The 27,700-nt window shown below is 40.0% G+C and overlaps 1 protein-coding gene across 15 annotated transcripts in view; it reads right to left on the bottom strand.

The window, feature by feature from the left end:
• LOC311067212 (NACHT, LRR and PYD domains-containing protein 3-like) overlaps nucleotides 1–27,700 on the bottom strand; it is a 57,781-nt gene that overhangs the window by 11,781 nt on the left and 18,300 nt on the right. For 14 of the 15 annotated variants that reach the window (XM_084088915.1, XM_084088918.1, XM_084088920.1 and 11 more), the window contains 2 exons: nucleotides 26,806–26,877; nucleotides 22,971–23,144 (listed from right to left, as the gene is read on the bottom strand). In XM_084088915.1, coding sequence (XP_083945041.1) covers nucleotides 22,971–23,144; nucleotides 26,806–26,877 — 246 coding nt within the window. The remainder of the gene's footprint in view (nucleotides 1–22,970; nucleotides 23,145–26,805; nucleotides 26,878–27,700) is intronic. The other variant, XM_084088917.1, reaches the window with a different exon arrangement.

The following is a 27,700-nucleotide window of genomic DNA, read 5'->3' as shown; positions in this document are numbered from 1 at the left end:
CAATGACGAGGGGAGGGGTTGCTTTAAAGTAGCAAACAAATGTAGTAAGAGCTGCATAACATTGTTAACTTGTCTTAAGTTATTTTTGTTTTTTCTACATTCTTTTCCAAAATGTCCGTGCTTGCCACAGTAAGAACAACTGGCTTCTCTAGGACTTTTGCGTTTCTTTGGCTTCTCTGAGTTGACCTTAACAGAAACTGCTGCAATTCTTACTCTTTCTTTGACATCAGAATCTCTTTCCCAAATCGCCAAACTTTCTAGGTTACTTCTGAGAGTTCTTTTAGCCCACGTAATATCTAGGAATGGCAAGGCTGTTCTGTACTCAGCTACAAGACCATCTGCCCAAATTCGGATTAGAGCTCCTTTGTCAGCTAACACACTTTCGGAATCATCCACTATTCCACTGTACGTTACCGCTACCTGACAGAACCTCTCAGTATATTCACTCACAGTTTCTTCTTTCTCTTGTACACAGCTAGTAACTCTCGACCAATCGATTTTGGGTCCTAAGATATTCTTTAGGATTTTCAAAACACCTTCTCTCAAATCGCCTTTACTGACATGTTGCAGTTCGGAAGTAACAGCAGACTCAAAACTGTTGAATTCAGATTCAGTTAGAATTTGTGACATCAGCTGTGTGACTTCCGGCAACGACATGTCGTAAAGATGCATTTTGCTGAACAATGCTCTTCTAAATTCAGAAAAATTTGTACGTGCTGAGGGTAAACTCTGGGAGAGTCTATCTATATCCTTAGGACCTAAAGATGTTTTGGCAACCGTTTGTATTTGGACAACAGAAGAGTTCGGAGTAACACTTTCAGTTCCCTGAGATCTTCTCCTAGCCCCACAAACCTGCACTGAATCTACAGACTGATCAGTTACTGATTGGATGGCTACATTTGTTTCAACGAAAGCTTTTAAGTCAGGATAATTGTTATCAGGCTGACTAACTTCTTCCACATCAGTTTTTTCTGCATCTTTGTTGCGGTTTACTTTCTTAGTCAACGAAGATATTCTAGCACGGAGCTCTTTGATCTGTTTCTCTAGCTCAGAGTTGCGCTTAGACTGTTCTGTAGCTAGGGTTAAACCGAATTCTCTGTGACAGAAGATAATGCCTTTGACACTGTTCTTGCGAATACTTTCTCCTAGTACCTTCTTACAATCTTCGATTGACCAAACTCTGCCTGGATCAATGCTAAATTTCTTTGTTAAATTCAATCTGACTTTCTCAGTCACGATTGAGTCCATGTGCTCTGATAACAAAGACTTGAATTCACTATCTGTCCAAAAAGGTGTAATCTGTCTAGTACTTTTCCTAAACATTTTGTGAATTTTTGTTACCACAAACAAACACTAAAAAAACTTCTCTCTACTGTCTTGCAAACAGAGGGTACAATCTTATTAGCACATGAGGCTAAATCTAATTCTAAAGCTAATTCTCTAGCTCACAGATAGGTCTTCTCTAGCAAGAGCATACACACAATATTAACATGTAACTGTTAATCTTCCCTGTCAACAACAGAGGGTAAATTTCATCTCTAAAAGAAAAACTTTTTAGAGGCTCATCTTTAGTTAACCAAACTCTACAGCTGTTTAACTACTTCTCTGAACGGCGCAGAGGAAAACATTTGTACTGGTCTGCATTGGTTCTTTGAATGGAGTGTAAACTCACCGAATCGTTGGTTGTACAGAAAAATTTCGTCTGGAACTCAGTCAGCTTTGTTGAGATCTTTGAGCTTGAAGTTTTCAATCTGGAGGAAGCTGGAAAGATTCAGTCTGGCAATCTTTGTCAAATCTTTTGTTGAGCTTGAAGTTTCAAGATTCAGTTCATTGAGCTTAAAATTCTTTGAGTTTCCTTCTCCATCCGGGTCACAAGGCACCATCTGTTGTGAAGTTTTTCTTCGTCGAAGCAAGAGACCAGGAGACGTTGGGGATCACGTTCAAACAAAGTTATTCTTTATTGAGGACTTCGCGTTGACGCGGCTGCAGTTCTTCCCAAATCAGTCTGACTAACATACTTTACATGGTTTCTTTATAGGCATTTCAGTGGGCTGTCCTTAATGGTGCTGACCATGCACACAGCCTTAGTTAGGGATGACAATAGAGGCAATTACCCCCAACTGAGCTCCCCAAATGGTATAAACACAAATGGTCACAAGAACTAAGACTAGTAACATTCACACACAGTTCAACTCTGAGTAGGAAGATTAAAGACTTCCCCAAAAGGTATAAACAACAAATGGTCACGAGAGCTAAGACTATGTTACCTTCACACACACAGTTCAACACTTAGTTGGAAGATCAAAGACTAACAAAACCCCTGACTATTACAATGTTTAGACAGCTGACTTAAAGCTGACTTCTGATCAGTAAATTGATGCCATCATGTTCACCTTGAATGCCCAATACAGTGTAATTCACCTTAGTTTTTCATGTGATGTTATGTAAGGAAGTAAGATCAGCAGATCTTAAACGTATTCTTAAATTTGGATCCTTCAGTGGTTTACTTGACTTCCAATCAAGTAATATTCTTCTACAAGCCAAAAGACATGCAAAAGCGCATGCGTCCTGACACTTTTTGGACATGACCACATCTTGTTTAGGTACTCCTAAGACAGCCATCTCAAAACTAGGCCTGATATCCTTAACATATGCCTCAGACAAAATTTTAAATATAGCTGTCCAGTAATCCAGCAGTCTGGGACAAGTCCAAAACATATGAGCAAGGTCTGCTTTAGCAGAGCGACAACGTTCACATGTATCAGCCACATTTGCGTATATCTTAGACAGCCTAACTTTGCTGTAATGAAGTCTGTGGAGGACCTTGAACTGGATTAAACCCAAGCGAGTACAGGAGGTTGTTCCATTCACTCTAGATAATGCATTATTCCAGGTTTCCTCTGAAATATCCACTGCCAAATCTTTTGTCCACTCTGCACGGATTTTATCTAGATTAATATTTTTTATCGACATTAGAATATTATATATATTAGAAATTATTCCTTTCAAATGTAAGGGAATGTTTAAAATTGCATCCAATTCTGTACTGGGAGGAATGGATAGATATGTGGGACAAAGATTTTGAATTAAATGACGAACCTGAAAATATCTAAACATATGTGATCTTGTCAGATTTTTTTTGAGGAAAGGTTGGAAAAAGAGGCGAAAAAATCCTCAATGAAAAGATCACTAAATTTAACAAGACCTGTCTGTTGCCACCAGTGATGGGAATAATGGCGTTATAAATAAACGGCGTTACTAACGGCGTTATTTTTTTCAGTAACGAGTAATCAAACTAATTACTATTTCCTCTGTTACAACGCCGTTACCGTTACTGTCAATAAAAATGCGGCGTTACTATAATTGAGATCACTGAAGCGGTTTTCATCCGAGTAGGCTCTCTCTCAGCCATATGAGCTGCAAAGTTTTTTCTCTGGTGTGTGTTTGAGGCGCCGGACTGGACATAAGCGAGGCGAATGCCGCGAGCCGCTCGACAGTGCGCGAGAGAGACCGAGTGTGTCCGAGAACGCGCTCGATAGTGCGCGAGAGAGACCGAGTGTGTCCGAGAACGCGCTCGATAGTGCGCGAGAGAGACCGAGTGTGTCCGAGAACGCGCTAGATAGTGCACGACAGAGACCGAATGTGTCCGAGCATAAATACTTTATTTATAAATAAATTACACATTTCAGCATTAGAACAATCTCTGTAGCATATTGGTATCATATTCAATGTTTTAATTAGTTTATATAACAAACTCCAAAATAACCTGCAGGGAACGTTCAAACATTCAAACACATTCGAACGTTCAAACACACGTGCGGCAAACATGACTAGAATTTGGCTAAAATAACCTCTGATGATGACGTTCTCTATAGGTTATAAAAATAAACCCCCAAAATATTATATTTTATTATTATTATTTATGTTGGTACATTGTTCAGTATTATATTGAGAGCACTTTTTGTTAAACTTACTATTGTGTGGAAGAAAATACTTCAAGTAGGCTATACAGAATGTCTATCAGTTGTAAAGGTGTGTGAGTTTTATCATTTTAATTATATGCACTAGTGTATGTATATTTTTTATTACTATTTATTTATTTTTGGTACATTTCTTAAGCAGCATGATTTATTTTTAGACTTTTTTGTTGGCCAGTTGTGGTCTGTGCAATAAATATTAAAAGTTCTAAACCATTGATTGTGTTTTGTTGTTCCACTATAGTAGTGATAATATTTTAATATTTAAGTTAATAGGCGTCTCTCACATTGTCCCACGGCAACATTAAAATAGTGTAGATTAGTGTACAATGTTTTATAATAATAAGATGTTCTATTTAGTGTCCATTTAATTCATTTAACATTTCATATTGGGGGTATCCAAGAAATTTCTTATATTTAAACTTTTTTTTTTTTTTTTTTTTTTTAAGTAATGCAATAGTTACTTTCCCTGGTAATTAGTTACTTTTGTAATGATGTAATTCAGTTACTAACGCAGTTACTTTTTGTGAGAAGTAACTAGTAACTATAACTAATTACTTTTTTAAAGTAACTTACCCAACACTGGTTGCCACTGACTGAAGACTGAGTCCAATTGAGCTGGAAGGAATAGGTGATTTTTGCATATAGGGCTGGCTATGAGGAACTCCTTAACCCTCTGAGGTCGGCAAACGCGCGGGCGCGTTTTGCTGGATTTTCTCCACATTGTAGCACTATAAACTTAAATTACTCCGTCATTTATGGTCATACAGAAAAAAGAAATATAAAAAAAAGAATCTGTGATATTTCTACTTTTGTATGTGTCCACTTACAATCAAATCAAAACATTGTGCTTTTGTAAAATAAAGGAAATAAACAGGGTGTGCGTTCTGCCTCTCCGTCGCGGTGAACTTTTTTTTCTTGAGCACGTCTATAAACTGAAACAAAACTCAGCGAATACTTGTCACACATTTATGAGCCATATACCTTTATAAACATTTAAGTGTGTACTTTTAAATGATCGGATTCAAACTGAAAACAAATATTCTCTGTTTAAGTAATTTGTATAAAACCAACAAGATGTCCAGCTTCTCAAACGCTTCCTAATTATTTTTTAATTTACCACGCCCACTCGCGCAAAAGAGATTCACATGCAAATCTCCACATGGAACGCAATGGCGCTCATTACCTCAAAAACAAAACACCAAAACACTTCACAAGTCTCTGCTTTTAGACGCACCTGAGCTTACATTGGATTTACATCAGAAGAAGAAGAACGCGATTTGAAGACAAGAAAGATGTAAGGTAAGAAATTCTTACATAGTTTGCTGTTGTTGCATAAATTTCACATTGCAGTTGAACTGTTGCTAGATATATGGTGAATATTATAATATTTAGACCCGTGTTTACTGTTACTGTGTTTGTGGATATCTGCTCAAACGTAGATATGTATATGGTAACCATAATGTTTTATATTTGAGCGCGATCGCGTTTGAATGTATCATATTTTGCAGCGCGATCGCGTTTGAATGTATCATATTTTGGATCGCGATCGCGTTTGAAAAGCAAACGGCTTCATGTTTTTACTATTATCTCATTTCATATCATCATAACGAATGGAAACATTTGAAGTAACATGATAATCAATATATTTTTCTCTAGCTTAGTTGTTACTGAAATCTTTTGGAAGATTTATACTGCTATAGGTTATTGGTATTATTATTTTATCCAGCACTGTGCATAGCTTATGCCTACAAGGCACAACAAACCTGGTGTTCATTATATTATATATTGTTGGAAACATTTGTGTGTGTGTGTGTGTGTGTGTATTCTGTGAATTTTAAAAAGCAATTTTAACCAGAAAAATCTAAAATTTATTCCCAAAATCGTGCAGGCCTTTCTCTTGATATCAGTATGTTTTTTTTTCAGGGCCCAGATGCCACTGAGGACTTCAACATTCACATGAGTCTCTGTACATGAACATGGTAAAGTGAAAATCAAACACCTTGGAAATGAAAGGTATGTACAATGTTTTTAAGAATGGCACAAAGGTCTCTGTCTTTGGATCATTGTTTTCAATAAGTGCTTTTTTGGCATTTGTTGTGTATCTTTGGACTATGTTGTGTTGTAAATAAATCCAAACAATTTAAAAGCCATTCTTTTTTAAATCTCCTCATTTACAGTATTGTGCAAGGTTGCTCAGAATGACAGGGCCTGATAGCTCCTAATAGGGCCATTAGGGGAGGGTCTTTGTCTTTCTCAGGTGTGAAAAGCTTACATATTAATGACCTCCGCATAAAGCTTTTTCACACAAAACACGTCGTAAAATTTTTAAATCAATATATTGTCTTATCTGAATGAGCAGTCGGGGTGATTTTCACATAGTTTTAGAGCAAATATTCTAGGCTACGTGATACAATTTTCAAAAGTCTTGTGAAGAAATAATCAGTATGGGTTTCATGGCCTTATTTCAGTGAGATTTTTTTTTTGTATTTTCACAAACCACGCATAAATGTCATTATCTCAAAACTACAAACTTTGACATACATGCTGCTGATATATTATTGTAGCAGAGTTTGTACTGAATACAGTGTAATTAGACTTTAGCCATGAAAATGTCACAAGTAACAGAAATAACCAGAAATGTCAGAGCACGTCAGAACACCTCCAGGGCCCAGAAAACAGCTCAGACCTCAGAGGGTTAAAACCAAAACATTGTCTAAATTGAAACCAAATCTTGAGAGTATTTGCGACGACTGGACATTGAGTATACATAGAAATACAAAGGGGCAATTTAGATAAAGCTAAAGAAGGAAGGGATGATGAGGTACAGGAGTTTGCCTCTGAGATACACCAGACATCTTTGGGGATCTGAAGCCAATAAAGTACTTTCGAGATATTTGCAGCCCAATAATAATACCTGAAATTAGGAAGCGCTAAACCGCCTTGAGATTTCTGTCTCTGGAGAAATTCGTTCCTAATCCTAGGTGTTTTTCCACCCCATATAAATGATGAAATAAGTCTGTCTAAATTCTGAAAAAAGGATTTTGTTAAAAATATTGGAATGCATTGCATGCACAATTAATTCTACCTGCAAGAGAGAGAAATAGCAAATTCCATTTTTTGAGGTCTAATTTTAACTTGTCAATTAGAGGGACAAAGTTCTCTTTGTAAAGGTTAGGGAATCCCTGTGTGATGTTTATACCTAAATATCTAAAACCCGTTATAGACAACTGAAAAAGTATATCGGTATTCGAAATCGGGAGGCCCTTACTGTTTATGGGGAAACAGACACTTTTCGAAAAGTTCAGTTTATAGCCTGAAAAAGTTCCAAATTGTTTCAAAATTTTAACTACCTGTGGAATACCTAAGATCGGATCTGAAAGATACAACAGCATATCATCGACATATAAGGATACTCTATGTTCTATGCCCCTACAGCTGATGCCAGTAAAATACTGTGAATGTCTTAATGCTATAGATAGGGGCTCGATGGCTAAAGTAAAAAGTAAAGGGCTAAGAGGGCATCCTTGTCTTGTACCCCGTGATAGGGGAAAATACTTTGAACATACTTTATTCGTAATTACAGATGCTTTAGGGGAGAAATATAATAACTTAATCAGTGAGAGAAGAGATGTACCAAATCCAAATCTTTCCAGCACAAAGAATAAATATTTCCACTCCACCCTGTCGAATGCTTTTTCAGCATCTAACGAGATGACTACCTGAGGAACAGGGTTTTGAGAAAGTTTAGACGAGTGTATTACCCCTAACAATCTCCGGATATTACTAAAAGAGTGTCGGCCTCTGACAAATCCTGTTTGGTCTTTTGAAATCAAATTCTCTATTACTGTATCTAGTCGTAAAGCAAGGATTTTTGCCAAAATTTTTACATCTGAGTTTAAGAGAGAGATTGGCCTATAAGAGTTACATTTCAGGGGATCTTTTCCAGGTTTTAGTAAGAGTATAATGTTTGCTTCATTCAAGGTTTGTGGCAAGCTACCCTTTTTCCAATGAGTCCTCAAACATATCAAGAAGAATAGGGGCTAATTTATCTGCAAATGTTTTATAAAAGCCTATCGGATAACCATCAGGGCCAGGAGTTTTTTTGCTCTGCATTAATGTGATCGAGTTTAAAATCTCTTCTATTTGTATGGGCTGATTCAAATGAGTTTTCTGCACAGAATTGAGGGTGGGTATATCTATGTTATTTAAAAAATCAAAAATTTCAGAGTTAGATTCAGGGCTTTCAGAAGTATACAAATTTGAGAAGTAGTTCTTAAAAGTGTTATTAATTTCAATTGGATTAACTATTAAATCATTATTACTGTTCAAAATTTGAGGTATAAGTTGAGAGGCAGCTTTAGATTTTAACTGGTGGGCTAGAAGTCGACCTTGCCTTTTCTCCATGTTCATAAATATTGTTACATCTTTGGTTGAAGCAGAGGAGGAAGCAGGATCCACGTGCAGTAGTCTTTTATTAAATAACCTCAAAATTTAACATATACAAGCACAAACTCAGGACTAAGACTCGGGGAACAGAACAACCGCAATGGTGCAACAATAAACAAGAACTGCCAAAGACTGAACTAAACACAGGGCTTAAATACACAGACAGACAAGCTAAACAAGATAACAAGGGGGCGTGGCTAATCAGAAACACCTGGGGAGACTAAACATAACGGGGAACTGCTGAACACAGGACAGGACAGAGGAACACAGACATAAATCATTACAAATATAACCTTTAGAACGTGATAAATACCATTCAGTTTTATTTGTTGATAACAGATTGTATTGAACTTGAAGGTTCAACCTCTCTTTATAAAGTTCAGGTGATGGAGACGTAGAGTTGAGGTAATCTACCCTTCTTATAGAATCAATTAGATCGTCCAGTTTTTGTTTACGTTTTTTATTGAGAGTTGAGGTATATGAAATTATTTCTCCCCTAATAACTACTTTAAGTGTCTCCCATAATGTAGATGCTGTAATAGATTCGGACCTGTTATGTAATAGGAAATTGTCTATAGCTGTTGATACAAATGTACAAAACGCAGGATCTGATAACAAGGCCGTGTTTAGTCTCCACAAAGGTCGTTCATTATACCTCAAATTGCAAATAAGGTCTAATTGCAAAGGAGCATGGTCTGATTCCACAATAGGTAGATATTCGATTTGTCCAACAGAAGGAAGGAGAGATTTATCAATAAAAAAATAATCAATTCTTGAATAGGAGTGATGAACATGTGAAAAATAGGAATATTCTTTGCTGTGTGGAAACTGAAATCGCCAAGGATCAACCGCCCCTACTTGCTCTATAAATGTAGATAAGGCTTGGGCCATCTTAGAACAGGATAAAGATTTGGGATTAGAGCGGTCAAGGGACGGATCCATTACGCAGTTTATGTCACCACCAAAAATCATAAGATGGGAGTTTAGGTCTGGCAATAAAGAGACTAGCTTATTAATAAAACTCACATCATCCCAGTTAGGCGCATATACATTAACTAATACGACAGGAACATTATATAATATCCCAGAGACAATAACATATCTTCCCTGAGGATCTGCAATAGAAGCAGAGGCAGTAAATTGAATGCTTTTGTGAATCAAAATGGCAGTTCCCCTAGCCTTAGAGTTAAAGTTAGAGTGGAAAACTTGTCCCACCCATGGTTTCCTAATTCTGAGATGATCGATAATGCGTAAGTGGGTTTCCTGTAAATATATTATTTCAGATTTTAATTTTTTTAAGTATGCAAAAATTCTTCCTCTTTTGATTGGGCTATTTAGGCCTTTGACATTCCAGCTAACAAATCTAACTTTCGACCCCCCATGAGATTTAGTTAAATCGGCCATATCAGACAATATACATTTTCCAAGAGTTCACAGATCAAAAATGCAAACAACAACATAAATGTTTCCTCACTATTCAGTTTGAATAAAAACATAACATAAAACAAAAAACTTTTTGGATAAATGAAACTTAGAACCAAACTTCCCAACATTTTCCTAATGCTTGCTTCCCCAACTGAAACAAGCCGCAGAAACCTATATAAATTGCATGGCTCCCGATTATCCAGTCTTTACCTCTCGATCTTCTTGAGAGACTCCAAACCACAATATTTACGTTGAATAGAACAAAGCGTCAATATTGCGCAATGTACTGAATGAGTTTTAAGTCAATAAACAAAAACAAACATGCCGTATTTTCTTGAAGTTTTAGATAAATTGCGATAGAAGAATAGATAGAAAAAGTCACCTTATTGCTTGAAGTATATTGTATGTGCCATGTAAGCTCACAGACAACATATTACGGCCAGAGTCATCTTTAGTCTTGTGCAAGGACGCGTTGTTTGTAAAAAGCCTCGGCCGCCTCAGGTGAATCAAAAGTGTGAGTTTCCTCTCCGAATTTCACACGGAGACGTGCAGGATGCAGAAGTTGAAACTTTATGCCTTTTTGATAGAGGGATTGTTTGACTTCTTTGAAACCGGCGCGTTTCTTTGCTAAAGCTGCACTTGTATCCGGGTATAGCCGCAATGACACTCCGTTGAATTTAGTATCATGTCTTCTGGCCCAGTGAAGTGCCTTTTCCAGCAGACAATAAATGGTCTTGGAGATTGCCCTGCTCCAGGTTTAGGGTGAAGCACACGATGCGCTCGCTCAAGTTCAGGAGGTTTGTCAAACACGCTCTCCATGGTATCTTTAAGCAGCCCAGATATAAATCCGATGGGGTCTTTTCCGTCCTCAGCGCCTTCCGGAATGTTGATAATACGCAGGTTAGCCCTTCTGGATCTATTCTCAAGATCGTCAATTTGGTCAAGAAGAGACGAATTCTGTGTCTTCAAGGATTTAATCATCGCTTCCGCGGCAGCTAACCTTTCAAAGTTCTCACCGGCCAGTACTTCAGTAGATGTAAGTCGGTGAAACGAGCCAACTGTCTCGCGTAGCGTCTCAAGGGAGGCCTGTAACGGCTTTATTGAATCTTGGATTAAACTTGCCATGTCCTCTTTTAAACTGGCCCGCTGTTTTGACAGTTCGGAGACTAGTTGACTCATTGTCAAGTTATCCGTATTGTCTTTTACAGGTATGTCCTTGTTGCTAGTAGTGGTGTCATTAGCCGCCATTACTGCTAGCTTACCCGCTAGGGTTGCACCTGACCGTGTTGCTGGTGCGGTACTTTGCTTCTGTTTAGAGTTGCTCATTTCACTTTCTGGACTATGTGTAGTACTTATATGTTATATTGCAAAGCAATTAAATTAGAAAAAGAAGACGCATAAGTATGTTTTAAAGGAGTGTGGTTGGGAGGTCCTCGTCTCTGCTGCCCTCTCTTACATCGCCAAACCGGAAATCCCGTCATGTTCACTTTGTGTGGTTTTTGAATCCACTTGCATTACATGGACTCACAGAGATGATTATTTGCTTACACTACAATAAGGTTTCATTTGTTACACACTAGTTAACTACATTAGTTAACATGAACGAACCATGAAAGATTCTTCTACAACCAGGGACGTGCACAGGGGGGGTGCTCACGTTGCCCGGGCAACTGCCCATATGCCCTTCTCGACTCACGCTGCCCTTCCGAGGGGGGAAAAAAATCAATCAATAAATCGTACAATGCATGCAGAATTTCACGTAGGCCTAGACAAAAAAAACCAAAAAAACCAACAACAAAAAAAAAAAAAAAAAAAAAAAAAAAAAAAAAATCGCAAAGCCTCATTCACTTCCATTCGGGCACCGAAAGTGAAAGTCAGTAGGGGAAGGGCAAACTCTGTTTACGTGGCTGCACGCGACCGGTGAAGCAGTCGATTCTGTTCCCTACCGGAATTCCTGTTCCCTTTACGCAATCATAACAATGAGTAGTGTGATGGCCATGGTTGCCAACCTTGATTACCTGAAGTGAAACTTTCTTGACGGCTGAATATATCACACACGTTTGCTATTCTCTTTAAATTGTAACAGCTGAACCTAATCAGAGCCTAACATGCAAAATAATCATCAGGAATAAACAAATATTCTCCGAAAACATTGGACACTATACAATATTTTAAGTATTATACAGTACTTTAATGTACAATTACACATGAACAGACTGAATAGATCTCTTGTGCTCCTAAAAGCTTCTGTCGACATAGTAGCAGCAGGTAAATACAGATAAAATTAAAAAAACAAACATAACTTAATATCACTAAAATGAAATAGGAAGCTGTGATTTCAGATGCTCACATCCACACATAAACACACCACTGACGTCTTCACTTCCAGGTGAAGAAGCTGTCAATCAAAAACTCAGTAGCCAATGAGAACACACTGCTACTAGCCCCGCCCCCACGAGAGAAATGTGTCAGAACGGCGAACGAAAACTTCAGAAGCGTAAACGAAAACTTCAGAAGCGTAAATGAAAACTCTGGAAGCGCATTTGTAATTACAGATCAGCGATTGAAATATGAGAAATAGTTAGCAAAACATGCAGTGTATTAAAAACGAAGTCAAAAAATTTGCCTGCGATTTATTCTTTTTTAGTTTCAAAGATATTTTATTCAGTTTCAATTTATATTTTCATTAGTTTCTTGAAAAGTTACGTTCATTATTATTGGCACAAAAGAAATTCCATATAATCAGAGTCTTCAGTCTGTTCCTGAGGAAACCACAGTGTGACAACATTGTTTGTAGTTATTTGGAGTTTTGATTAAAAAAATTAAGTTAATCAAAAAGATTGTGATGATTTGTGATTTAATCATGTAAAAAACATCTTTGGTTCAAAGAGTATTTTTAGTTTCAACTGATCATAGAAATTTGATTTGTTCAAAATCACTTGAGAAAAAGTAAATCGATTACTTGTAATAAGTTGAAGTTATTCTTTTTTACTTTGATCCGACACATTTTTTTCAGTGATTATATAAAAGCTGATATAACAAATTAAAACTGTATATCACATAAAAATATAGATAAATTGTAAAAGAAGAGGTTAATGTAATGAACAAAGACTCATGAAACCCCCTCTTTCAGCTCAAGTCTACTTCACAATCATTCTGAAAAATCCTCTTAAAGTGTAAATTGCAGGTTACATTTTTCACGAAGATAATGCAATGTGCTTATTAAACATAAAGATAAGAACCGCCCACCATTGTTTTGTATGTTTTTTATACCAAAATGCTGAATATAATATGAAAAGTTGGTACTTTTTACAGTGGTTTTAAGCACTCCCTCTCCATTTCACTAGGCTGGGTGTGACGTCATAAGAGGGACTCCAAGCCTAGAGTTAGCCTACCATTAGCAAGTGGAGACCTAGCTAGCAAAAATGGTTAACTATTGTGTTTGAGTGGGATATACGAATACATCAAAAAACAGGGCAGAGGCTCCACAAGTTCCCCAAGAAAAAACGGCTGATTCGTGCCTGGGTGAGGTATGTGGCTACGAAGCGGGCAGATTTTACTGCTGCCTCTGTGACAAAGTCAGCCGTCATATGCGGTGAACACTTCACTGCTTTAGACTAACGTTAACGTTATGACCGTGGAGACATGCGTCGGTTCAGTATGGGTTTTAAACGCCGGGTAAAAACTTTAAACTTATTTCCTTATTTCGGAAATAATATAATAAGTCGGGTACGACTTATTTCCGATGCAATTCCTTCACGTCACTCCTTCAGTGATGAATGAAATAACTCAATTGTAAACGTACTCATGTGTGCTGGCTTCAAGAGGACCGTGATACTCTCCCGAAATGAGAGTAAGCTATTCGCAAAACAAACGGGTTCAGGAAGCATGAGTCAAAACCAGGATTTGCTGCGTGAGGCACGTCAGATCTGCCAGTCGCGGGTCGAGCTGCTCCACTAAACTCCAAAACGCGTTCACCTCACGGCAGCACATACTCTCCACTGCTGATTCCATTGGGTGGCATAGCCAGTGGCAGAACTAGAGTTCCCTTTCGTAAAGGGAACTCCCGCTGCATCGATACTCGATACTTTGGGGAATGCCCTCGGCATGACGCATCTGAAGTCTGTAATGGAATTACTCCAATCTTGATTGGTGCTGTGTCTTTCGTCACTCGTGACGTTGCATGTGACGGTGATCCGGAAGCTATAAAAGGACAACGGAACATAGCCGCGTCAGCTTTTCTGTCTTCAGCAAGCGTTCTGTGTGACTGTATTGTCTTATTTGGTGTTGTCTGTCTATCTCAATATATATGGCGAATATAAAGAAACGACTCAGGCGGTGTGCGTCCCCCTGCCCACGCTATTTGAGCGAGGATGACACGCACTCGTTCTGTGTTGTTTGTCTGGGAGTGGAGCATGCACGGGCAGTGCTCGAGGGCGCTGTCTGTGCAAACTGTTTTCAGCTATCTATGAAAGAGCTCCGCTCCCGTTTGAGCTTGTTCGATCAATTAGATCAGGCTCGCGTTCCCAGTGCATCAGGTCCCGCGTCTGTTGAGGCAGCGTGCCGCTTGTATGCATGGGATTCGCACGTGGGGCTGGCATATAATACTGAGACGGTTGCGACCCTTTCTCAGTGTTTATTAACCAGCTCCACTGGTCTCGCGCACGGTTCGGAAGCCCGCGCTGCGGCTTCTTCCGACCGCGTTAAAGACACAGCGTTTGATTTATCTGGCTCCGAGGAGTTAGATATTATCAACACTGAATCACGTGGATATGGGGATTCGCCACCCCATATTCCCGTTATTGAGGAGTTGCTGGAGGTTGTGAGCAGGGCAGTGGTTAAATTAAATGTTGAATGGCCATATAATAAGCAGGAAGCGACTAAGAAAAATAAAATGGATGAGCGCTTCCTGCAGACCCAGTCACAATCTTTGTGTCAGAGCCTTCCCTTTTTCACTGATCTCCATACTGAGGTATCGAGATCGTGGAAAAATCCATGTTCATCTCAATTATTTTCCCCCCATGTATACATTTACTCATCCATTAGGGAATCTAATGAGAATGGTTATGTGGTGATGCCTCGGGTTGAGGAATATTTTGCGAAATATTTTCTCCCCGACATTGCGTCACCCCTGATAGCTCAGACACTTCCCTCCAAATCTCGTACATCGAATTTGTTAGGGAAAGCATATATGGCGGTGGGTCGAGCCGGTGCATGCCTACACACGATGGGGTTATTACAGGCATATCAGGCTGACCTCCTCAAAGAGGTGGATGATAACTGGGAGGTCTCACTCAACGGTATTACTGAATTTCGTAGAGTAGCTGACTTATCTCTCCGTATTATTAAAGAGACGGCCCGTGCTATTGGCCGTTCTATGGCAGCACTAGTCGTCTCAGAGAGACATTTATGGCTTAATCGCTTGGGGATCGGGGAGAAAGACAGGGCTTTCCTTCTCGATGCCCCCCTTTCGCCTTCTGGCCTCTTTGGCGACGCGGCAAGAACCGTTGTCGAGAGGCTTCAGGAGGCAGAGCGACAATCAGCTATCCCCAGTTGTCAATCCAGGTCTCATGGGGTTGCTGCCAGGGGGCAGCCTCATGGGACAGCCGCCAGCTCCTCATATTTTGAGAAGGTTTCCTCTTGTGCCCCCCCGTATAAGGCTTGGGGCCAGAAGAAACATTCTCGCATGAGGCCCCCTATATCGAGGACAGGTTTGAGGACTGTCTCTCGGGCTAAGATGGCTTCAACTAAGAGGTCTTGTCGTAACACGCAGACCCTTATGGCTGTTTCCCCAGGAGAGCGAGTACAGGAGTCTCGCCCCCTTATACAGCCCTTAGGAAATCGATGTTTACTTCCCGCCGCCGACGGCGCTTCAGGACACATCGGCTTCCGGCGAACACAAATCGCAGTATCTGCCCGAAAACGTTGCGGCCCTGTCGAGTTCGCTGCCTCTCAGGAGGTCTGTAGAGAGCGTATTTCGGTTAGTTCCTGCCAGCTAGCTGCTTCAGGTCACCGAAACCATTTGGAAATTTTTAGCCGAGGCCAGTCTCGAGGGACTGGTCCCCATAATGGCATATTTAGACACCCCGAGGGGTCTTCAAAATATAGCCTAGGGGGTCCTGCTTTCAGTGGAGCTAATATACAAATATTATCTACTAAGGGTGGTTCACATGTCTGCCAGCCCCGAGCAGGGTCGGTTTTTGGAACAGGAAGTCTAGTCTCTCTTAACACAGGAAACCTCAAGGTGGGCTCTTCCTCGGTTTCGGGAGCCCGGGTTCTACAGCCGGTACTTCATAGTTCCTGTGAGGGAAGGGGAGTAAGGCCTTGTTTCGGATCTCAGGGTACTGGATCAACCTCTGAGGGGGTTCAGATTCAAGATCCCGACTGTCAGTCAGACCAGCTCCGAGGACTGGTCTGTCGTGATAGATCCACAAGCTCCTTAACTCCTCATTCCCTTCTAACCCCATCACAGGAAGTTTCCGAGATCCGCTTTTGGGGGAAAAGCGCATCAGTTCTGGATTCTTCCACTCTGCCTAGTATTGTATCCCCGCACCTCCTCGGAATGCATGGTCACTGTCCTAGCTCCATAGAGTTTTCAGGGCATCCTCATTCCTGTCCATTGACTACTAGAGCAGACGGTTCAACACCGAGGTGTTGTTCTGAGTCTCGTGAGGTGCTCGGGAATATGGCTCAGAGTCTAGGAAAAATCACCAGTGCCTCTTCAGAGAAACCGATTCCTGGGGGCGGTGTAGGTTATAGTCATGATGCAGGCACAATTGTCTCCAGCTCAGACATTCATCTTCCTGACCATAGTCATGAATATCAAGCTAGGCCAGGCCACCACTATATGACCTTATCAAAGAGTGGGCTCGCTGGCAGCAGTGTTCAACATACTATTTTTTGGCCTGCTGTACGTGGGGGCCCTGTAGTGGTGGCTCAGGACCAATGGGTTTTTCCCGAGAGGGAACCCACTCCGCATGACCAGAGTTACGCGCACATGCCCTCGTTTTCTGATCATGGGGAGGAAGTTAGGGTTTCTGCTCCTAGAACCTGTGTTGGAAACACAGGGTCTGAGGAAACTTCAGAGAGACCATCAGGTTCTATTTTTGACAGACACTACGTCGGTGGTCTCTCTGATCAAAGAGGGGGCAGTCATCCTGTCGAGGCAGGGGTTGCGGCCCGGGGATTTCAAACTCCACCCCAAGTTGGCTTTAGCCGGGATGGAGGTCGGTGTGTCGGAGGTGGTCCTGTTTCCCCTTCATGTGGACGGCCACCTTCTGCGCCACCTCTCCCATGCTCTTCCAGCTCTGCTGGGTCTGGATATCATAATACAGACATGGTTGAGGCCATGTCTGTGTATACTTTCCCCGATTGTTCTGCCCCCGGGGGTTCTAGAGTACAAGAGGGTTCGGCAGTACGGGATCAGCTTACTCTTAGTAGCCCTGTGCTGACAGGCCCAAATATGGCTTCCAAACATCTGGGCCCCTCTGGGAATCTGGATCAGGATGGTCCTCCCTCCTCAGTCCGAGGTTGTGATATTTCACCCTTGGCTGTAGCCCAAGAAGCTGCTGGATTGGCCCCTGAGGGGGACCAATTCATAAATTCTGGTCTCTCAACCGAGGTTGTTGAGACCATTCTAAACTCTAGAGCCCCCTCCACGAGGAAACTTTATGCATTTAAATGGAAAATCTTCATTTTATGGTGCAGAGAACGTCAGTTGGACCCAGTTAACTGCCCAGTGGCTTCAGTACTGGAGTTCCTCCAGAATCGTTTCTCTGACGGGCTCTCCCCGTCCACGCTTAAGGTCTATGTGGCGGCTATATCAGCCTTCCACACGCCTTTAAGGGTGGGCACGCTGGGGACACACCCACTCGTAATTCGTTTCCTTCGTGGAGCCAGGAGGATGAGGCCTGCTATCCAGCCTAGGGTCCCCACGTGGGACCTGGCAGTGGTCCTCGAAGGTTTATCCCTGGCACCCTTCGAACCCCTGGATAAGGTGTCTGAGAAATTTTTATCCTTTAAGGTAGCCTTCCTGCTCGCTATTACTTCCCTGAAACGAGTTGGCGACCTGCAGGCGCTATCTGTGGCTCCCTCTTGCCTCGAGTTCTCTCCTGGCAGAGTGAGAGCCATTCTCCACCCTAGACCTGGCTACGTGCCTAAGGTGCCCACGAATGTGGCACAGTCTATAATCCTTCCGGCCTTTCATCCTCCACCGCATGTGTCGGCTGATCAAGCTAAATTACACTTGTTATGCCTGGTCCGAGCTCTTGAGGCCTATGTACATAGGACCTCGGGCTGGAGGAAGTTGGACCAGCTGTTTGTGTGTTTTGGGTTATCCAAGAGGGGCTCCCCGGTCTCCAAACAGACTATTAGCAAGTGGATAGTAGAGGCTATTTCTTCAGCTTACGAGGTGCGCAATCTGCCTTCACCTCTCCTGATAAAAGCTCACTCAACCAGAGGAGTGGCATCCTCTAGAGCCTTGCTAGCAGGGGTTTCTCTTCAGGAGGTCTGTGATGCCGCTGGCTGGGCCTCCCCACACACCTTCATCAAACATTACAGTCTGGATCTGCCCTCTACACCAGGTTCACAAGTTCTCATGTCTTGAGTGTGCCAGATTGCTTCACACCAGGGCGGGGTCTCTCAGTGTGTCGGCGTGGGTATTCGTTCCCCAAAGTATCGAGTATCGATGCAGCGGGAGTTCCCTTTACGAAAGGGAACGTCTCGGGTTACGTATGTAACCCTCGTTCCCTGAGTAGGGAACGAGACGCTGCATCCCTCGGCCACACTTTTCGCGCTCCTGAGAACGACTTGCTTCGACCCTTTAAAAGCTGACGCGGCTATGTTCCGTTGTCCTTTTATAGCTTCCGGATCACCATCACATGCAACGTCACGAGTGACGAAAGACACAGCACCAATCAAGATTGGAGTAATTCCATTACAGACTTCAGACGCGTCATGCCGAGGGCATTCCCCAAAGTATCGAGTATCGATGCAGCGTCTCGTTCCCTACTCAGGGAACGAGGGTTACATACGTAACCCGAGACGTTTTATACATGGGGTGGCCAGGGGGTGGCCACTGCTACTTTAGGGGGTACACACACACACACAGTGGAAAAACTTGTGGAAGGAATTGGGTCACTCTGTTTGTGTCTATAAGTTTTGAACATCCAAAATATTTGCAGAAAACAAAGCTGAAGCACCAAGGAGATAAGATACCATAGTGTGTGTCTGTTATGAACTGCTGCATTTATTTACAAAAAAACTCAATGTTAATTTTTTTTTAATTAGATATAGCAGACATCAAGTAGGCATGTTCTTGAAAAATGTAAACAATTTTAGTGCCCATCAATATAAAATCTTATCCTAGGAAGATTTAATATAACATAATTCTTTCTTTATAATAATTTATAATAATTATTTCTAATTATAATTATTTAATTTATAATAAATTTTTTTGTGCTCATTTTTGGGTGAACTATCCTTTTAATCTGGCAAAATCATCTCAACATAAATTCCTGAATTCGGTACGTGATTGACTGCCTGTGTCTGGTAGATGCTCTGACCTGTTGCTGGTCCTGAAGTCTGACCACACTGAATCTGACTAGCCAGTGGTGATGCAAGGGCTGGGGTCTGTTTGCACCTGATCTGCCTGTTAGTCCAGTCATTTTAAGCCAAAATGGGGGTCAACCTTGAACAAATTGCAACAGAAGCAAACTCAACTGCAAAATCACCTCAAACTCTGATATCTCTCCCTTTCTTTTCATGTTTAATTGACCCTGTTCAAATATGACAAATTTAAAATATGATTCCAATCATATTCATATTCTAATCATCATCCAATTACCAACATTTTTATCTTAACTCTTTCTCGCCAGCATAAAAAAATAAATAATTGTCAGCCACTATTAGTGTTTTTGGTAATTTTCACAATTTCATGGCACCCCAGAATATTTAGTTGTATGAATATCTGAACATACCAAAAGAAAGAACAGACCCTGTGCTTTTAAACAAAACAAAAATCTGTTTTATTCTAGCTTCGTGCATCTTTTTTATCAACACTTAAATGTTGGCAAGTTTCATAAAAAGCAACATGAGCAAAAAGCTGAGAAAATCGCATTTTTATCACAGACTACATCTAGATCAGATTCAGAATGATGATCAAAACACAGTAGATCGAGTCCATCAACATCCTACACCCATAAAGCTTCACAGTCATATAGTGATCACATTATGATATCGCTTGTTTCTGTTTTGATCTGGAGGTAACGTATACATTAAATCACCAGTCAAGTTACCAATTTGATCATTGCTGCTAGCCCTATTCTGAACTGAAATAACTGAGCTAAGTTACCTAATCGATTTCAAACTTCCAAATGTTAACTCGCTGAACACTGATGTGGCCTATCCTCACATAGCTAGAACATTTGTATACTGTAACAACGTACACACGGCATCGTACTGTATATGCGTGTATTAGGCCTAATGTATTCGGAGCAAACAACCCTGATGCTAAAACTTAAAAACGTACTTCAAATATGATGTTTTCTTATTCTTTGGTGAAGTTCGGTATCTTGCAACCATCTCTTGTCCTCTGATCGTCCGTTTGAAAACTGCGTGCGCGCCGCGCTGCCAGCAAATGTAATTACATTTTTTTTTTAAATCAGCAACTGCCAGTAGCAAATAAAATTTTGGGGTGGCACCCGGGGTGGCCAATCGCATGTCAGGGGTGTCACCCCGGACCCTAATCTGGCTCCGCCACTGGGCATAGCCCACACAAACACCTGTCAAACACAGCGATGTCATCGCTGTCTCGAAGGACATCGATCTCTCTTTTTCTTTCTGACAATGAGCATCGCTAATTAGTTGCGTTTTAGCACAGGCAATATCGCGTTCTGTCAGCAGATGCCGGCAAAATGGGTTGCTACTCCCTCTTATGACGTCATCACCCAGTTACAGTAAAAAACATACTACCTTTTGAGAAACCCCAATAAATGTTATTTTAACGCATTTTAAGACGGAAATGTTTAAATATATACATATTGAGCACTTTAATTTACACATTAATTGTTTGTGGTGGTTAACCTGCAATTTACACTTTAAATTTGTGTGTGCGGCTGTGAGAAGAAGAGAGGGAGTGTGTGTGGCAGAGCAAGACAGAGGAGAGAGAGAGAGGGACGAGCAACTGTCATCTGTCAGCGGCCCATGCCGGCTCTCACTACATATCAGGGGGAAACTGGAGGATTTTACAGCGGACAGTGAAATTCCTACCAAATCATTGAACACAATCTGTATTTTCCCTTTAACAGTATAAATGTTTGGGAAGCCTGCAACACACTCAACTCTTGCACCATGGACACACACACTTGCGACCCATGAATGCCTCTCTAAACTACTGCCTGATTTTACAGTTTGAAGCTTCTGTCATAGAAAAACACCATGTGCTGTCATGAATAAGAGAAATGTCTTCTCATAGGATAAGAACACGCAGTCTCATTAATAATACAGACACTGACGTGTCATCGATGTTTCTCCAGGTCATAATCTGTGACATTGTAGACTTTAAACCTGGAGAAACATCTCTACAGTTTCCAGTTTCCCCCTAAAATTAAAATGAATGGACTGTGTTAATCCTGACTGTGCTGAGATTGAGTGTGATATACATTAAAGGGTGTTTAATGTATATCACGATGTCAAAGGGTCAGAGATGGTAAGTATAAATTCTTCATTACTGGACTCAAGTAGATTTTTCAGATATTTTTACTTTACTATTTATTTTTGTGCCGACTTTTTACTTTTAATCCTTACATTTTTAACACGAATATCTGTACTTTCCACAAGACGACCCAACAGAACCTCATCAGAAATTTTAGCTGATGATTAATAAAATGCAGCTCATATCTGTTGCTTTCGGTGATGAGTACTAAAATTAAATCTGCATATAGCGCGGGAATTGAAGATCGGATTTAAATCCGTTTTGAAAAAACACATTTATGTCACCAGATGTAAATGGAATCGTTTTGATAAATCAGATAGCAATCCGATCTGAGACAACGCATGAAGTGGCCAGGTGTAAACAGCCCACGATCTGCTTTTGAAGAAATATGGTAGTATCGCGCTACAGCGCACATTCATTCAGCTGCAGTTCTGGTGCCTCAGTCCCAATACTGTAAAACTCGACGTACATTCACATCACATTTTAACGCAGCGGTAGAGTTACACTAACAGGACTCTGCACTTATTCACAATCAAAAAAGTTCATTATTTGCTTGTGCTTTAAAGCTTTGCCGGGTAAACACTTCACTGGCTTTCTGTTCTGACATGATGTACTTTTTCTGAGCATGTACGCCCGAAGCGCACGGCCACTGTCAAACAGCGCCAAACTGGACTTTATCTTTCGCATCTGACTTTTGTTGGGTCAGACCCATCTGCTAGCAATGGGGGGGTGAGACTGAGAGAGCTACATGGAGATACATGGAAAAATATGCACCAAATGGGTGACCCTCCCCCTAGACTAAACAAAGTTGGATGACCCTCCCCTCAACAAAGAATAAAAACACATGACCCTCCTCTATTTTCCTCCGGTGGTCCATTCCATAAATACCGAACGGTCCCTAAATGGTTGTCATTCGCAAGGCTACTTTTACTTTTATACTTTAAGTAAATTCCCACAATGTGCCTGTACTTTGTTACTTTTACTGGAGTAAAGAAGTAAAATCAGTACTTCTACTTTTACCAGAGTATATTTTAACACAAGTATCTGTACTTCTACTTGAGTATAGGAAGTGAGTACTTCTGCCATCTCTACAAAGTGTGTTTTTCAGTGTGAGTATCAGCACTGCAGGATCACCGTAATGAGGAGCAGCTCATATGTTCAATCATTTACAGATCAAACACATGAACTCACAGCGGCAGGAGAAATAGAGCAAACGCTTTAAAAATATGAATTCTCTTACATCACATGAACAGACGTAAAAATAATTTGATGAATTTGATCATGTTGTTTTAATAGCTTTGCTTTTAATTAATGAAATAAGTTATTTTCCTGCATTTTATTCCATTTTGATTATACTTTATGAATTTGCAGTGACAGTTTCATGTGAGAGTCATGTATGATCTTACCACAGTCCCTCCAGTTTACAGTGAGGATTCGCCAGTCCAGCAGAGAGCAGCTTCACTACTGAGTCTCCTAGTTTATTCTCAGACAGATCCAGTTTTCTCAGGTGTGAGGGGTTTGATCTCAGAGCTGAAGCCAGAGCAGCACAACCTTCATCTGTGACACCACACTTATACAACCTGTAGAGAACAATGACACACTCTTCACTCTCAGATCAAAACAGAAATCTTTTTCTTTTCTTGATTGTGTTTATAATTTGTGCAATATCTCTTTTTTAAAACAATGAATTCAATATATCAGTAAATGTAACTGTTTTTCTAAGAGATGATGTCTCTATGTAAGGGAGAATGATTATATACAACTGATCAAATGGAATACATTGAAGACATTACACACATTAAATATAAATGTTTATATGCATACATTACAAATGGGTAAGTGTACCCATTAAGCCCACCAAAATCTAAATCTAGGTTTTTTTCATAGATATTGACATAGTTTATAAGAAAAAATATTTGTTAAAATGCAAGATTAATCTCTCATTTGAAATTGTATTAATTAGTTGATGTACATTTTAAAATATAAAATTAAGATAATTTAGGAATAAAGTCAGAAGTCTGGCATGGGCTTAATTGGTACTTTGGCACCATTTAAGCCCGCATGTGTTCCAAATAAGCCCACATCAACTTTGATTCACAAAATATAAAAAATGTATTGATTTTAAAGAAGTAAAACATCAATATATTTATTCAGTGACAGGGAAGAATAAAAAAATAAAAAAATACTTTTTCTAATGTTTGATTACAGCCCTGGGTGGTATGGGAAGGTGTTAGTGGCCGGTGGTCTGGAGCTTTAAGTCGGCTTGACTGGAGTTGTAGCTGGAGTCAAGCTGGAAGTTTGACCAGGTGTATCTCGGTAGCCAAGCCGAGTTGGGGCTCCATACTCTGGGCTTAGGGGGGCCTCCTAGTGGGCCCGCCTCACCGGGAGTCTGGAACCTTAAGCCGGCTTGGCTCTCAAGTTATGGCTGGTCAAAGGTGGAAGTTAAACCGGGTGTATCTTGGGAAGGAAGCTGAGTTGGGGCTCCAGACTCTGGGGTTTTGGGGGGTCTCCTAGTGGGCCCCCCACACCGGGAGTATGCAGCCTTAGGTTGGCTTGATTCTGGAGTTATGCCCGATCAAAGTTCCACAGGAAGTGACCATATCTCTTGGGCTCTATCTCATTTGAATGAATGTGTGTAATTTGTGTGTAAATAAGGTAAGGTTAAAAGTTTAGTAAGGTAAAAGCACACGTTATCATTAAACACTTTTAGAAAATGTATCGAAGTCTGCAATTAGAGGGATTCCTCACTGAAACACATAAGGTGGGCTTAATTGGCTCCACAGTGAGTAATGGTGAAAAAAGACAATGTTTTCCTTTAAAAATGTAAGATATGTTTATAAATACATGCATGGAGCTTAAATATACTGTGGACTAGTATCATAGTAATTTTCATTGTGCCCACATTGAGAAATGTTAAGTTTTTTTCATTCAAGGTTAGCTTGTAATGGCTATAGTTTGCATGCGTTTTGTGGCGCTGTACCATTTAAGCCCATCTTAAAAAAAAGTTAATTTATAAAAATAATCTCCTCTACAAAACAATTTATGATGTATTTATTTGTAAATGAATGTAAAATGAATCACAAAACATTTATTGTTTGCAGTTCACGTGCTTAATTCTTTGGCAGTCTACAAACCGATTCCAAAAAAGTTGGGACACTGTACAAATTGTGAGTAAAAAAGGAATGGAATAATTTACAAATCTCATAAACTTATATTTTATTCACAATAGAATATAGATAACATATCAAATGTTGAAAGTGAGACATTTTGAAATGTCATGCCAAATATTGGCTCATTTTGGATATCATGAGAGCTACACATTCCAAAAAAGTTGGGACAAGGCCATGTTTACCACTGTGTGGCATCCCCTCTTCTTTTTATAACGTCTGGGGACTGAGGAGACAAGTTGCTCAAGTTTAGGAATAGGAATGTTGTCCCATTCTTGTCTAATACAGGCTTCTAGTTGCTCAACTGTCTTAGGTCTTCTTTGTCGCATCTTCCTCTTTATGATGCACCAAATGTTTCTATGGGTGAAAGACCTGGACTGCAGGCTGGCCATTTCAGTCTTCCCTGAAAGAGACGACGTCTGGATGGGAGCATATGTTGTTCTAGAACTTGGATATACCTTTTAGCATTGATGGTGCTTTTCCAGATGTGTAAGCTGCCCATGCCACACGCACTCATGCAACCCCATACCATCAGAGATGCAGGCTTCTGAACTGAGCGCTGATAACAACTTGGGTGGTCCTTGTCCTCTTAAGTCCGGATGACATGGCGTCCCAGTTTTCCAAAAAGAACTTCAAATTTTGATTCGTCTGACCACAGAACAGTTTTCCACTTTGCCACAGTCCATTTTAAATGAGCCTTGGCCCATAGAAAACTCCTGCGCTTCTGGATCCTGTTTAGATATGGCTTCTTTTTTGACCTATAGAGTTTTAGCCGGCAACGGCCAATGGCACGGTGGATTGTGTTCACTGACAATGTTTCTGGAAGTATTCCTGAGCCCATGTTGTGATTTACATTACAGTAGCATTCCTGTATGTGATGCAGTGCCGTCTAAGGGCCCGAAGATCACTGGCATCCAGTATGGTTTTCCGGCCTTGACCCTTACGCACAGAGATTGTTCCAGATTCTCTGAATCTTTGGATGATATTATGCACTGTAGATGATGATAACTTCAAACTCTTTGCAATTTTTCTCTGAGAAACTCCTTTCTGATATTGCTCCACTATTTTTCGCTGCAGCATTGGGGGAATTGGTGATCCTCTGCCCATCTTGACTTCTGAGAGACACTGCTACTCTGAGAGGCTCTTTTTATACCCAATCATGTTGCCAATTGACCTAATAAGTTGCAAATTGGTCCTCCAGCTGTTCCTTTTATGTACATTTAACTTTTCCGGCCTCTTATTGCTACCTGTCCCAACTTTTTGGGAATTTGTAGCTCTCATGAAATCCAAAATGAGCCAATATTTGCCATGACATTTCAAAATGTCTCACTTTCAACATTTGATATGTTATCTATATTCTATTGTGAATAAAATTTAAGTTTATGAGATTTGTAAATTATTCCATTCCTTTTTTACTCACAATTTGTTCAGTGTCTCAACTTTTTTGGAATCGGGTTTGTATCTTTCTGTAAGGCTAATTGTTTGACCTAGAGATTAGCTTTGAACGCAAGCTAATAAAACTCATCTTTCCATTTAAAGGAAAATAATATAAAATGGTAAGGTACTATTTGTTCATACACAAAAAACAATACATTTATCTTACCAAAGAAATGGCTGAAAATTGCAGAAATGTGTTGTTTTCTGAAGGGTCCCGAAACACCAAAGTTTTGGGGTGACTGTGTGAGGTCCCCTGAGACATGGGTGGGGCTAACTCAACATTGCCAAATGTGATTGGTATGCAATAAAAAATGCCAGGGAAGTGGCTGGATTGGTTAAAATAATAAGCAGCATAAAATATTATTTTCTCTTTTTTTTATTTGACTTTAGAGTGGAAAGTGGGCTTAAAGGGTACATGGGCTTAATGGGTACACTTACCCTGCATATATTTGAATATAACTTTCTCACACAAACATCATAAAAAATGGTTAAGTAGATTACAAATCAGGTCAGATAGGTGAAAGGTTTAAGAGCTGAAGTGTGACTCATATTTTTTTATTAAACCATTAATTTATAATGTTTAAGTAAGAACTGTTATAATGTTTTAACAGTGATGCTTGTTCTCAGTGTTACTTACAGAGCGAATCTAGTTGCTGTAACCACAGGCATCAGCTTCTGAAGAACTTCATCTGCAGTGTTCTGTGTGACACTAATTGAAAATAAAAAAAGTGAATTATTCATGCTAACAATAATAATAACAATAATAATAATAATTCATATCATAAGTAAATAATATAGTATACATTCCTAAATACCCTCAACTATGACTTAACTTTTAATTAACTATTAACAACTATTAATTAAAACTATTATTAACTTTTAATTAAACACTGCTTTATAAAGAACATGTGAAAAAGTTGTTTTAGTATCTATAACTGTAGAAGCCTTGTATTCAGCCATCACAGATTTGTTTTTTCTTCTTCTTGTTAATGTTGCTGTGGCAGGTCTATTAGTCTGCATTTACACTACAACACTATTTGGACATATCAGATTTGTTTGTCCTGTCCGTTGCTTTGGTTATCACCATGGAGACATTTAACTCCTGAGTTGGGAGTAAGAAAAAAAGTATTTTTGTACCTGCATCAGCAAATTATTTGTAGACATTAAGTACACGAGTTTGTTTGCTTGTTACTTGTTTATTTAATCATTTACTTAGTTTTATTGTCACAGGAAATGATGCGCACAAAATGTGAATCATTGTCCATCATTTTGCCAGCAACTGATGATAAAGAAAAATGATGATGAGACATTAATCTAATTTATTTTCTTAATACTTCTGTTGTGGCCCCTAGTGAAAAAATGTGTATTTTCATGAATCAAGAAGTGTTGTGTGTTCAACAAGTTGTCTTTGAAATGAGAAGTAAGCTAATTTAATCTTTTATCCTCACAGTGCGTCAGTTATGCAGTGATGCGCTATGAAATTATTGTGGGGCAAATAAACTGTAATATTAATGATAAAAGTAGCCTAATAA

The sequence above is a fragment of the Abramis brama genome (assembly GCF_963993115.1).
Source record: "Abramis brama genome assembly, chromosome: 17".
In the NCBI taxonomy this organism is placed as follows: domain Eukaryota; kingdom Metazoa; phylum Chordata; class Actinopteri; order Cypriniformes; family Leuciscidae; genus Abramis; species Abramis brama.
This window is presented reverse-complemented; position numbering and strand designations above follow the sequence as displayed.